Below are 13,254 nucleotides of genomic sequence, written 5' to 3' on the forward strand. Positions count from 1 at the left end.
GGTTACAAAGGACCAATAGGGAGGTCATAGTAGTAATTTGGGTTTTGTCCCTCTGAGGTAACCGGCGTTTTATGTTTTAGTGTGGTTCTGTACCCCCTCCACATTAATAATCTCTATACTCAGTCTAAATAGATTAATACTTACTGACCTAATTGTGTTGATTTTGCCTCCCTCTTAATATAGACTGCTGGCTACAAAGTGATATAAGTAATTGGGATGTATAAATATTTATACATATGTTAAAATATATAATATATATATATACTGCATTGTTTCAGTAATAAAACTTGGTAAGTTTCAATCTCTGTGGCTCTTCTTTCTTCCTGTCCTCCCTTTCTTCCTTACCTCCTTCCTTCTTTCCTTTTTATGTTTAGTTGGAAATTCCATACTGGCTGATACTATTGCTGTTAGTGCCTTGACTTGACTTATGAGGATGTACCAATAGTACTGGGAATAAATCATGTTACTGTGAAATACTTACTTTTGTTCTGGGCTATGATGTCCCAGGACTGTGTTCTCATACTTTGTCTAATGAGTGGCTTGTATTTTTCCAATTTTAGGTTACTACACTTGTAAATTGTCCCCAGAATCCTTCCAACAGGAAAAAAGGACGTTCAAAAAGAGCCAGAGTCCTCCTAGCTTCTGTGGAGGAAGCAACTAGGAATTTATTAGACAAGGGAGAGAAGATTGCCGAGGAAGCCACAGTTTTAAGGGAAGAGCTTACTACTGCACTTGAGGAAGTTCGCAAAGAAAGTGAGTACTCTAATTCTGGTCGGGAGCAAACTGTATGTTCTTAGGGTGTTAGTTATGGAATTAGATTTGGAGGGTTTTGTTTTTGTTGACTTGAGTTTATTAGTCTTTTGTAGAGCTCTGAGGAGCTAGCTGTGGGAGGCAGAGGGGCTCATTAGACAGCTCTAAGGCTCAGAGTACTATTCTGGTTCTTTCCTTTGGTTGTTCAGTCCCTGCAGGCCCCTTCTTCCCCTCATATGCCATAGTTTATCCATAATAAGCAAAGAGAAGTGTATCCTGTTTTGTCATAGATATAATGAGAAATGACTAATGAAGCTAAAGGTGTATTTTCCCATACATAAATAAATTCTCAAGTTCCTTGTTAATAGTTGGAGATAATAAATTACAGACCTGACCACTCAGGAATACATTTTATTTTTCAATTTTCTAGATGTTTAGATTTCCTAAACTTAAAGAGAAATGCTTTGCATGAACTATGTATAACCCATGTTGTTGCTATGTTAATATTATAAAATGAAAGTATGCATTTTACCTTTTGATGTATTTACTTATGATAATTCAACAGTTTTCTAATGAATGTAAGTTTCATTTGCAGTCTGTTTTTAAAAGAACTGTCCTATTTATTTATTTATCTTTTTTTAAAAAAGATTTTATTTATTTATTTGACAGAGAGAGACATAGCAAGAGAGGGAACACAAGCAGGGGGAGTGGGAGAGGGAGAAGCAGGCTTCCCGCGGAGCAGGGAGCCCGATGTGGGGCTCGATCCCAGGACCCTGGGACCATGACCTGAGCCGAAGGCAGACGCTTAACAACTGAGCCACCCAGGTGCCCCAAGAACTGTCCTATTTATATATCAGCTTGCTGCAAGGAACTATTTTGAGAGGACAAGAAAACTTAAATATTCCTGTTTGGCTTTGTGAAAGAGACTTGGCGTGTTCAGATATTTCTCTTCCCAACATAACTTCATGAAAATCAGGAAATGTTTGCTAATTAAATAATTAAAATGAATATATTAGCTACAATAAACTTTAGGTCAAATACAGAGGAGTTATTTTTTATATGTTATATATTTTATATATGATTTATATTTATCTTCAGAAAATGTACAGAAAACATAATGCCCAAGATAATTTCCCATGAATTCATCACTCCTCCCTGCTCCCTACCACCTTAGACCCACTCTTTGTCCTGTCTTCTCTGTTCTGGTGTCACCAAGTCAGTTTAGACTCTTCATTCTCATTTCACCCTCTCTTTCAGTTAGTCTCTAAGTTTAACAAATTCTGTCTCCTTTTGTCTCAGATCTTTCCCTGTTTTATATTACTAATGTTGCCTCCTGAATTCAGGATTACTGCATTAGCCTTACCTTATACCAGAGCCAAATATATCTTTTAAAGATGAAAATATAATCATTTTACTTCCCTGCTTAAAATCCTTTTTAGTAGTTTTTGAAGGATTAGAGGGACAGTCTTTCTGGATCAAGTTCAGACTTCTAAACCTAGCTCCCTCAGCATTTCATAACTGGGCTTCTGCCATTCTCTCCCTTCTCAGTTCCCGATTCTGTCCCCCTCTCAAACTTTCCTCCAAACGAGAACTTGAAGTATCTTGAATGGTCCATGTTGTCTTATGCCTCTGCACTTCTGTTACCAGCTACTCCCTTCACCTGGATTACCCCTCTCATTCAGCCAGTTATTCACTGCAGCAAAGCTTAACCCAGGTCTTTTCCAGGAAGTATGTATGACCTCATAGTGCTGATTTAGATATCCCTCTTCTGTGTCCCCAAAGATGCTGAGCATCTCTCTTTCATAGGATTTACTACTTCATACACCAAACATTAATTTACTTGTTCAGTAAGTCTAGACTCTTAATTCCTTGAAGGTGGCAAATACCAGGTCTTTCATTTGAAGAGCAATACCTGACACATAACAACCACCTGATAAATGTTAAATAAATTTAAAAACTGGAGCATCATTTTGTCACTGTATATTATAAAATTTTATAATGATTTTTATCTTTGCATTTATGACATATTATCTCTTCTGCTTTCTTTGCTGAGTTTTTTGGTGAGGAATATGAACACTATTCTGGTATTGTTTTTGTCACATAATGTGATCTATTTGACAACATAGTTTTTATAAAACACCTAATAATAAATATGTAAGACATTGGTAATTCTTAGGGAACAGTAATAGCATAAGTTGTCATGAAATAGTATGTCTTTAAAAAAAGTAATTTAATGGCTTTTGGCTCACTAAAAGAAAATTATTTTAAAGAGAAGTTCTCAAAGAGAAGTACATTTGGATTCTAGGATTATGTCTTATATCCTTCACTGTGTTCTATTATAATGTGTGAAATCATATTATGTGATATATATGGCATATGCTGTATACACAACAACATTTGGTTAAAAATCACCAAGTGCTTTATACTCTGATTCTTTTTGACAAACTGCCAAATTGAACTCTTGCCACTTGAGTGTGGGAGGAAAGCAGTGAAATGGCAAATGGTTCTGGAATTTGGGGAATGGCCAATGCTTATCCTATGGATAGCAGAGATAGTAACAGTGAGAGCACTGTTCCGAAAAATTTGGAAGGAATTTCTGCTCAGTGGTGGAGCTGAAGTATCAGGAGAATGAATTCTGATTCGAGCAACTCTTTGATACTAGAAACATATTTTAGTTTGCTGCCCTTTTTTTAAAGGCTTTGTCCAGTGGCATACTATAAAGGATGAATGAAGAGCAAATAATAAGTTAAAGTATTTGGGAAAGTGAAAAAATATTGGAGGTAGAAGATATTTTTATTTGTATATTTATTGACTTATTTTCAAGAAGAATTTGAGACTAATTTAGAAAATTTCTTCTTCTACTAGAGACTGTAATTTATGTAGCATTACAACAGGATTCTGTTTTATTCTGTTTTACTGACTTTAGTGGCTTTAGTTAGAGACCTGAAGTGATAAATAATGTGGGCATTTGATTACCTAAAGAATTTGCCTGTGGAAGATAGGACATGAATAGTATTAAGGGAAAATGGTGAAAGAAAAAGTCATATGTGGGTAGAACTGTAGAAATCCAGCAAAGGTGGCCCACATAGTGAGGATTTATTTTTCACTCATGATCTTACAGCTTACTCCTATACTTACATCTATACAGTGGCAAATTATTAAACTCAGTATTTTATTTAGTTTTAGAATATTTACATAACAATTAGCTAGGAATTAGCTAAGAATTGTTTATAATGTTTGAACTACATGTTTTGCCTTTGGTATGTATGCTACCTTCGTATAGCCTCTACTGTACCCCTGCAATGTATAGACATTGCTTCTAAGTCACACAGTTGGTTATATTTAAGGTTTTTAAATTGTTTACAGAGAATAAGAAATACAGGAAAGTGCATACATTATTGTGAACAACACAATACAATTTCACATTGTAAACGTACAATGTAACCTCCACTCAGATCAAGAAATAGAAACTGAGCAGAATCCTAGAAGTACCCCTTGTGCCTCCAAACAGTTATCACTTCTTTACCTCAATGGTAACAACTATCCTAGGTTATTACATAGGTTAGTTTTTTGCCTTTTTTGAACTTTACATAAGTAGGATCTATATAGTATATCTCCTGAGTCTGGCTTCTTTTGCTCAACGTCGTGTTTGTGAGATCTCAACATGTAGTAGTCCATTCAATTCATTGATAAATAGATCATAATTTCTTTATCCATGTTAGATTGATGGACAGTTGAGTTCTTACAGGTTTTGGCCTTAATGAACAGTGTTGCTATGTACATATTTGTGCATTACTTTTGGTGCCTGAATGTAGACTTTCCTGCTGGGTTATACTTAGGATGAAATCACTAGATCATAAGGTATACATTCAGCTTTAATAGATTTTACCAAACAGTTTTCTGAAGTAGATTTTCTAGTTAACACTCTAATTAGTAATGTATAAGAATTCCAGTTGCTCTACATTCTTACTAACTTGGTGTTAGCAAGAGTCAGTGTTTTTGATTCAAATGTATGTAGTTGTTTTCCACTGTAGTTTTAATTTTTATTTCTCTGATGGCTTTTTGTGTGTTCTAGATATGAGTCTTTTGTTAGTGGTGGATATTAAAAATATCTTCTCTCATTATATTAAAATTTTTGATATTTAGAAGTAATTTTGATAAATTGCAGTTAATTATTTTATTCCTTTATGGATAGAGATTTTTCTGTTCTGTTAAAAAATCTTTGCCTACTGTAAGTCAAGAAGGTATTCTCATATGTAATCATCTATGGGCTTTATTGTTTTGCCATTACAATCTACCTGGAAATAAATTTTTATGCATGGTGTGAGTTAGGGGTCATGATTCATTTTCTTTTTCATATGGGAATTCAGTTGATCTAGTATTATGTGGATGCATATGGAAGTTTAATTGTTTTAGTATAGTTATTGAAAAAAATTACTCTTTCTCAATTGAATTTTTTTACACCTCTTTTTGAAAATCAGTTGACCATTATCTTTGTGTCTACTTGGGAACTTTGTTCTTTTTCATTGATTTGTATGTCTACCCTTACACTGATAACACGTTGTCTTGATTAGTGTACCTCAGAGTAAGTGTTAAAATAAAAATTATCTTGATTTTGTAATTCTAGGTCCCTTGCACTGCCGTAGAAATTTTGGAATCAGCTTCTTAATTTTTACAAAAAAGCCTGCTGGGATTTTGATTGGGATTAAATTGGGTCTACAGATCAATTTGTGTTGACCTGACATTTTAATAGTAATGAGTCTTCTGATTCAGAAACATGTAATTCATTTTTGTGGTATTGTAAAATGGTACTTTAAAGGTTTTAATTTTATGTCTACCTTTTATTTATTTATTTATTTTAAAAAGATTTATTTACTTTTAAAGCTTTTATTTATTTATTTGCCAGAGAGAGAGCACAACAGGGGGAGCTGCAGGCAGAGGGAGAAGCTCCTCCCACTGAGCAAGGAGCCCAATGCAGGACTCGATCCCAGGACTCTGGGATCATAACTGAACTGAAGGCAGATGCTTAACCAACTGAGCCACCCAGGCATCCCGCAAAGATTTATTTTTTAGAGAGGGAAGGAGGAAAAGGGAGGTAGGGAGAGAGAGAGGGAGCATGAGTAGAGAGAGGGGTAGAGGGGGAGAGAGAGAGAGAGAGAGAGAGAGAGAGAACCTCAAGCAGACTCTGCTGAGCACGGAGCCTGACATGGGGCTCAGTTTCATGACCATGAGATCACTAACTGAGCAAAACCTAGAGTTGGGTGCTCAATCATCTGTGCCACTCGGGCACTCCTTTATATCTGTCTTTAAATTTACGACACTTTTGCCCTACTTTTTCCTGTCTGTTTTTAAGTCTGTCCAGTTAACTTTTTACATTAGTTACTGTACATTTTTAGTTCTTGAATTTTCATTTGTTTTTTTAAAAATAGTTTCCATTTCTATGGAAATAGAAATAGTTTTCATTTCTCTAATTTCTTTCCTAATTCCAATTCCCTGCTGAAATTTTCATCTTGCTATTATTTCTCGTGAACATCTCAATTATAGTTAATTTCTGTATAGATATATGGCTTTCTTACATGTTTTTTCTATTATCTGTTATTTCTTTTGCTTTTCCAATACCTGATTTTGTTTCCTGGTATCTTGGATAATTTTTGATTGGATGCTGAGCATTTTGCATGACAAATTGTAGAATTAATTTTTTTTAAGATTTTATTTATTTATTTGACAGAGAGGGACACAGTGAGAGAGGAAACACAAGCAGGGGGAGGGGGAGAAGGAGAGGGAGAAGCAGGCTTCCCACTGAGCAGTGAGCCCGACGCGGGGCTTGATCCGAGGATCATGACCTGAGCCAAAGGCAGACGTTTAAAGACTGAGCCACCTAGGTGCCCCTGTAGAGTTAATTTTTAAAAGTTGGTCTATTTTTGGCTAGCTGTTATTCTTGGGTGTAGCACCTCAGAAGTCTGAATTGAAAGTATGAGATATTTTGGATTTCCTCTTAGGCAGACTCAGAACTCCAATTTTTTTAAATTTATTTTTTATTATTATGTTAATCACCATACATTACATCATTAGTTTTTGATGCAGTGTTCCATGATTCATTGTTTGTGTATAACACCCAGTGCTCCATGAAGAACGTGCCCTCTTTAATACATATCACCAGGCTAACCCATCCCCCACCCCCTCCCCTCTAGAACCCTCAGTTTGTTTCTCAGAGTCCATTGTCTGTCATGGTTCATCTCCCCCTCCGATTTCCCCTCCTTCATTCTTCCCCTCCTGCTAGCTTCTTCTTCTTCTTCTTCTTCTTTTTTTAACATATAATGTATTATTTGTTTCAGAGGTAAAGGTCTGTGATTCAACAGTCTTACACAATTCATAGTGCTCACCATAGCACATACCCTCCCCAATGTCTATCACCCAGCCACCCCATCCCTCCCACCCCCCACCACTCCAGCAACCCTCGGTTTGTTTCCTGAGATTAAGAATTCCTCATATCAGTGCCATTTGCAATAACGTGGATGGAACTGGAGGGTATTATGCTGAGCGAAATAAGTCAATCAGAGAAAGACATGTATCATATGACCTCACTGATAGGAGAACTCCAATTTTATCTCTCTTTCTGAAGGGGGGAAAATTTCTTTCCCCAGTTTCTCCTTCTCTCAGCTGCCATTTTCTTTTGAGTTCTCTCTCTCTTATTCAATCTTTCTACCATTTGCTTTCTCATAATCATGTACAGAACGTCAACTCCAGGTAGATTTAGGATCTAAATATCAAAAGCAAATATTAAAAACTCAATACAAATAGGATGAATATTTTAAGGCTTTGGATGTATAACAGGGTTTATTAAACATGAAACAAAAAACTATAAAGAAAAGACTAATGTATTTTATTATATCAAAATTAACTTTCTTACATCAAAAAATTCTTAGAGAAAATGAAAAGACACAGTTGGGGAAAATATTGACTTAAACACAATAGGATAATCACAAGAACACAAATCAATAAGAAAAGCAAAAGAAAAATGGGCATAAAAAGAATTTTACAGAGGGATAAACACCAATGAAAATGTAAAGAGACATTCAGGGGTACCTGGGTAGCTCAGTCATTGGGCATCTGCCTTCAGCTCGGGTCATGATCCCAGGGTCCTGGGATTGAGCTCCGCATTGGGCTCCCTGCTCCGCGGGAAGCTTGCTTCTCCCTCTCCCACTCCCCCTGCTTGTGTTCCCTCTCTCACTGTGTCTCTCTCTGTCAAATAAATAAATAAAATCTTTAAAAAAATAAAAAAAATAGACATTCAGCTTCACTGGTGGTCAGAGGTATGCAAATGAGGTACCATTTTATGCAATTCAATTGGCAGAAATTAAAAAGTCTGACATATCAGAAAGACTTTGAAGTAACAGGATCTTTTACACATTTCTTGGTGGAGTGTAAATTGGTACAACTACTTTGAAAAACAGTTTGGATATGTCACTTTTGTTAAATGCCAAAGTTTCATATATATGTGGGTATGTTTCTGGACTCAAATCAATTATATTTCTGGTGTTGTTGGTGCATAGAAATGCAATTGACTTTTTTAGATTGATTCTTGTTCAGGTATTATCTCTGAAATGAAACATTTGGATGGTTATTTTTAAGAAGACGAAAATATTTGACACATGCAAACACACATGGCCTGTTGCTTTGGGATCCCTTATGATGTAAGATTATGGTACTTTATTTGGCTTATGTGAGAAACTAATTTTATAAAAGTGATATGATACAGTGTATGGGATTTGCTGTTCATACATGAAATTGCAAAGAACAGGGAATTGTAACAGATGTGTGTATATATATGTCTGTATGTGTATATATATTCTTTCTATTCAGAAACATTATTTAGTTTATTGTTTGGAAAAGAAGGTAGTATTGATCTGGGTTTAGCAAAACTCTTAAAAATTTGTCAGTTGAATTTAAAGTTGTAGAGGAAACTTGGTTGAAATTTGCTTTACATGTAATTTAGTGGTACTGTGAGATCCCTACAGTGGGTAGTCTTCTCAATTATCCTGGCTTTAGCTTTTGCCTTCAGCTAGTAAAAAAAAAATTAGATAGAATCACAGATTTGAATTATAACTGAAAAAAAATACATTCTTTAGTGTTTTCTTCAATGCTTTGATTAAAAAAAGGAAAAGGACAAAAATGTGGACTATTAAATAAACCTGGTTCAGAGTTTGTTCCAATCTCAAATAAAATATGGGCTTACTATGAGAGAGAAGGGTTGTAGGAAGGAAGTGAATAGTCAGTATTTCACTAAGGTATCATTAAGAGAGAGAGAAGATTACAAAAGAAACCGTATTTAGACTCTTAAGTCCTTTATTCACTTGTAAACATTTGTTAATATTTACAACATTTGCCTAATATTTACCTATTTTGGTTAAATATTTGGTATCTGAATTTGGTTTTATTTTGGGCCCTGGAAATACAGAAATAAATAAGATATATCCTAGGTATTAATAGTCTACTGGGGTGAATAGACGTGTAAACAGTTGTAATAATGTCTGGTAAATGCCTTGTATATCTCAAAGGCTGTCGAAGCACATATGAAGGGGAAATAAAATAGTGACTCTCAACTTCCGTTTTCCTTTGTTTTACCACTAAGTAGGGAAAGAGGACTCTCTCCCATATGAGTATAGGTGAGTACATATATGATTGATAGGAAGATGTGGTTTATGTCTAGCCTGTCTTAGAGACTTGTATTTCTTTCTCTTTTATTAAAAAAAATTATTTATTGAAGCCTTTGTCTAGGCCAGCGTCTGTTCTATGTGCTAGGCTCACAGAAGTGAACTAGGCAGACAAGGCTTGCCCTCATAGAGCTGACTGATATTTTAGTGGGAACACAGGTAGTAAACAAGTAAACAGAGTTACTTTTAATTCTTTTTTTTTAAAGATTTTATTTATTTATTTGACAGAGAGAGACACAGCGAGAGAGGGAACACAAGCAGGGGGAGAGGGAGAAGCAGGCTTCCTGTGGAGCAGGGAGCCCGATGCGGAGCTCGATCCCAGGACTCTGGGATCATGACCTGAGCCGAAGGCAGACGCTTAACCGACTGAGCCACCCAGGCTCCCCTTACTTTTAATTTTTAGTGGGTATCAGATTCTTTTTCCTTTGAACATTTAAACATAATGTTAATAGTTTTCTCATGCAAACACTAACTGCTTTATCTTAATACCTATACATTTTTAGATTCCTAGTGACATATTGACCTTTAACAATACATGAGTTAGGGACACTGACCCCTGTGCAGTCACAAATCCGTGTATAACTTTTGACTCTCCCAGAACTTAACTACTAATAGCCTACTATAGAAGGCTTACTGATAACATAAATGGTTGATTAACACATACTTTGTATGTTATACATATTATATACTGTATTCTTACAATAAACTGGAGAAAGGAAAATGTTATTAAGAAGATAAGGAAGAGAAAATACATTTATAGTACTATACTATATACAAAAAATGCACCTATAAGGGGACCTACATGGGTCAAACCTGTGTTGTTCAAGGATAAATTATAAAATAAATATAAAAATATGCCTTCCTTAAGGTATAAAGCCATAATTAATTTGAGATTTCAAGAGTGTTCAGAGAAAGATTAAGGTTCAACATTTTTGTATACTGCCCTGACAAGCCAAGATGCCTGCACAGGTGTAGCATAGTGCTAATCAAACCTCCATATACTTTGGTATGAATTATCTGGAATGTGCAGTTTAACACCAACAGTCTTGGTAGTTATTACTACCAGAGCCAGCAATTGGAAACATGTACTGTTGGCTTCATGTTGATGCATGTCAAGTGGAAGAGGGCTTGCTAATTCGTTGGAATCCTGCCTCTGCTAACGTACTTCCCCATCTATTTTTAATTGTGGGCCTCCACCAAGGCTATTATGAGCCAGTTGGAGGGTTAGGAAGATTAATGAGGAGATTTTTGAATCCATTAGGGCCCTCTAACTATAGCTCTCCTTCCCAAATACGGGGCTCTGGCATTTTATACTAAAAGAAATGCTGTGCTATTTAGGCTGCTAATGCAGGAGCCTCCCAACCATATGTTTGTAAAGCTTGGGCCAGTAGCAGCTGACAGCTTGCCCCACTTCGCATGGCTCGTGAGTATTTCTAGTAGGGTAGGTGTATGACTAGTGGCTACATGGGTAGCCACTACCCATGGGCTGGGTAGTGGCTACCCAGGGACTGTCCCCTCCGTGGTGAGAAGTAAATGTTTGTATTCAAAAATGCACACATTTGTCACACGCATAATACATGTATTCAGGGTATTTAAAAAATTTATCCCTCTTTATACATTTCCATAGTTCTTCATCTTCATGATTTGTAAGACCCTAGGTTTATAGACTTTTTTTCCAACAGGAATTAGAATTCAAGACTTACTATCATCCGTATTAGTCAGAGAAAACGATTACTTCTAGAAACAATTATTCCTGGAAAATGGTATCTTGGAAGTGTAATAAATCTTCCTATCAGTATACTTGGGTACTTACTTAAACAACAAATGCTATTATAGAATTTCCAATATTGAACCTTTAAAATGTTACCTATTGCCTCCCTGATTATTCAATGCATTTTTATTTTTGTTTAGGGAAAAAAATGTATCCCAGGCAAAATAGAGATTTAAAAAATTTACTGGTGTCGTTTTGGGTCACCTGTGTTGAAAGATCTTATCTTTTAAATCTCAGCTGTATTGAACATTTATTTCTAAGAGAAAATAGCAGTTCATTTTTAGTTAACTGTCCCTAAGTAACAGGTCAGCTCCATCTACTCTGATCAACAACATTGCAGTTAGGATTTAGATAAAATGTTTGGTATTTACCACCAATTACTCACAGACTATATATGGTTTCAAAGGCAACAGCTGCTGCCTCATTATTTCCATCTATTGCTATGTTGATGTTGTGTATATTTAACTGTTATTATATCTCGAGTGTTCTTAGATAAGCATAAAGTCACAAATACAATAATCTTTCTACCAAATACATTGTGCTTGAGGAGATGCAGTTCATTCTTCATTTGAAAGGGGATGATGAACTCTTGTTCTAACACATTTTAACATGCATGCATGGTGTCTTGTAGCTGGCAGAATGTTTATGGAAACACTTCTATTGAAGACTGATGAGCTAATTAGCTACATTGCTTGTAAACTACTAATTGCTGGAACACACTCAACATGGTATCCCTTAGTGTTTACTTGAAAAATCTGCAGCAGGCTTTTCTTACAGTGCATTTGATATTCTCAGCAAACTCCTTAGTGTCGCCCATCTTGAAGTGTTGTGTGGGCAGCTGGGAAGTATAGTACTTGATGTGTGTATGCAGCCATCTCTCTTTCAGTCACTTGATATGTTGGACCTGGGACATATAGACAGACTGATTTGAGAAAATAACTGCAATGTCAGTTTTGAAAGTAAGAGGTATTCTGTAAGCTACATACCATTTTCTCTGATGTATAATTCAGAGACAGGAGTAAAGATTTAATGCAGGTGAACAGATTGATTTGTAAGTGAGGAGTCATAGAAAATAAAATAAGGACTGAAATCTCAGCTGGTAAAGAGTCTGAAATCAAAGGTGTGATGCATATGTTATGGCTTTGTTTTCCTTCATGGCTGGAGAGATGGTACCACTCTGTACTAAGGTAACAGAGTAAGTGTAGTGCTGACAAGTGATCTAAACTTTATCCTCACAGGCGATAGTTCTGAACATTATTATTTTGAGGCATATTTTTAGTGTTTAAGGAGTGCATTAAGCTGTTGGCAGTTTCTCAGGGTCAGGAACAAGAATTTTTAGATTTTCTTTTCTTGACTCTTATCATCTTTTTCTTCAGTTTCAAAGAAGTGGTGTTCTTTCTTACTCTAAAACTTTCCAATCTTACTTGGATCCTCATTTATGTCTCCTCTTCTTTTGAGAGACTTTTCTTCTATAGTTTTCTTCTTTTTCTTGTCTGTTCATTCATATTCCTTTTCACTTGTTCTTTCATCACACATACTAGCTCGCCTCTGCTTGATGATTAGCAAATATTCAATAAAAATGCCATTTCCCGATAGACCTAGAGGATGTTATGCTAAGTAAAATAAGTCAGACTGAGAAAGGCAAATGCCATATGATTTCATTTATATGTGGAATCTAAAAAACAAAACAAATGAATAAACAAACACAAAGGACAATCAGACCTATAAATATAGAGGACAAACTGATGGTTGCCAGGGGGATGGGAGTGGGGAATGAGCAAAATAGGTGAAGGGGAGTGGGAGATCCAGGCTTCTAGATATGGAATGAGTAAGTCATGGGAATAAAAGTCAGTGGTATTGTAATAGCATTGTATGGTGACAGATGTGGTGAGCTACATTGTGGTGTACACTTGAGCATAGCATAATGTATATTGAATCACTGTGTGATCACACCTGAGACTAATGTAACACAGGGTGTCAACTATACTAAAAAAATTCTATTTCCTTTAGTCCACTCTC

The 13,254-nt window shown here is 35.8% G+C and overlaps 1 protein-coding gene across 1 annotated transcript in view; it reads left to right on the forward strand.

Annotated features, from left to right (window-relative positions):
• CTNNA3 (catenin alpha 3) overlaps positions 1-13,254 on the forward strand; it is a 1,824,697-nt gene that overhangs the window by 28,971 nt on the left and 1,782,472 nt on the right. Inside the window, exon 2 of the mRNA XM_028109632.2 lies at positions 561-753. Within this exon, the coding sequence (XP_027965433.1) occupies positions 561-753 (193 nt within the window). The remainder of the gene's footprint in view (positions 1-560; positions 754-13,254) is intronic.

This window comes from Eumetopias jubatus, unplaced genomic scaffold (assembly GCF_037043125.1).
Source record: "Eumetopias jubatus isolate StellerSeaLion01/CBP00866 unplaced genomic scaffold, mEumJub1_p1.0 scaffold_17, whole genome shotgun sequence".
NCBI lineage: Eukaryota > Metazoa > Chordata > Mammalia > Carnivora > Otariidae > Eumetopias > Eumetopias jubatus.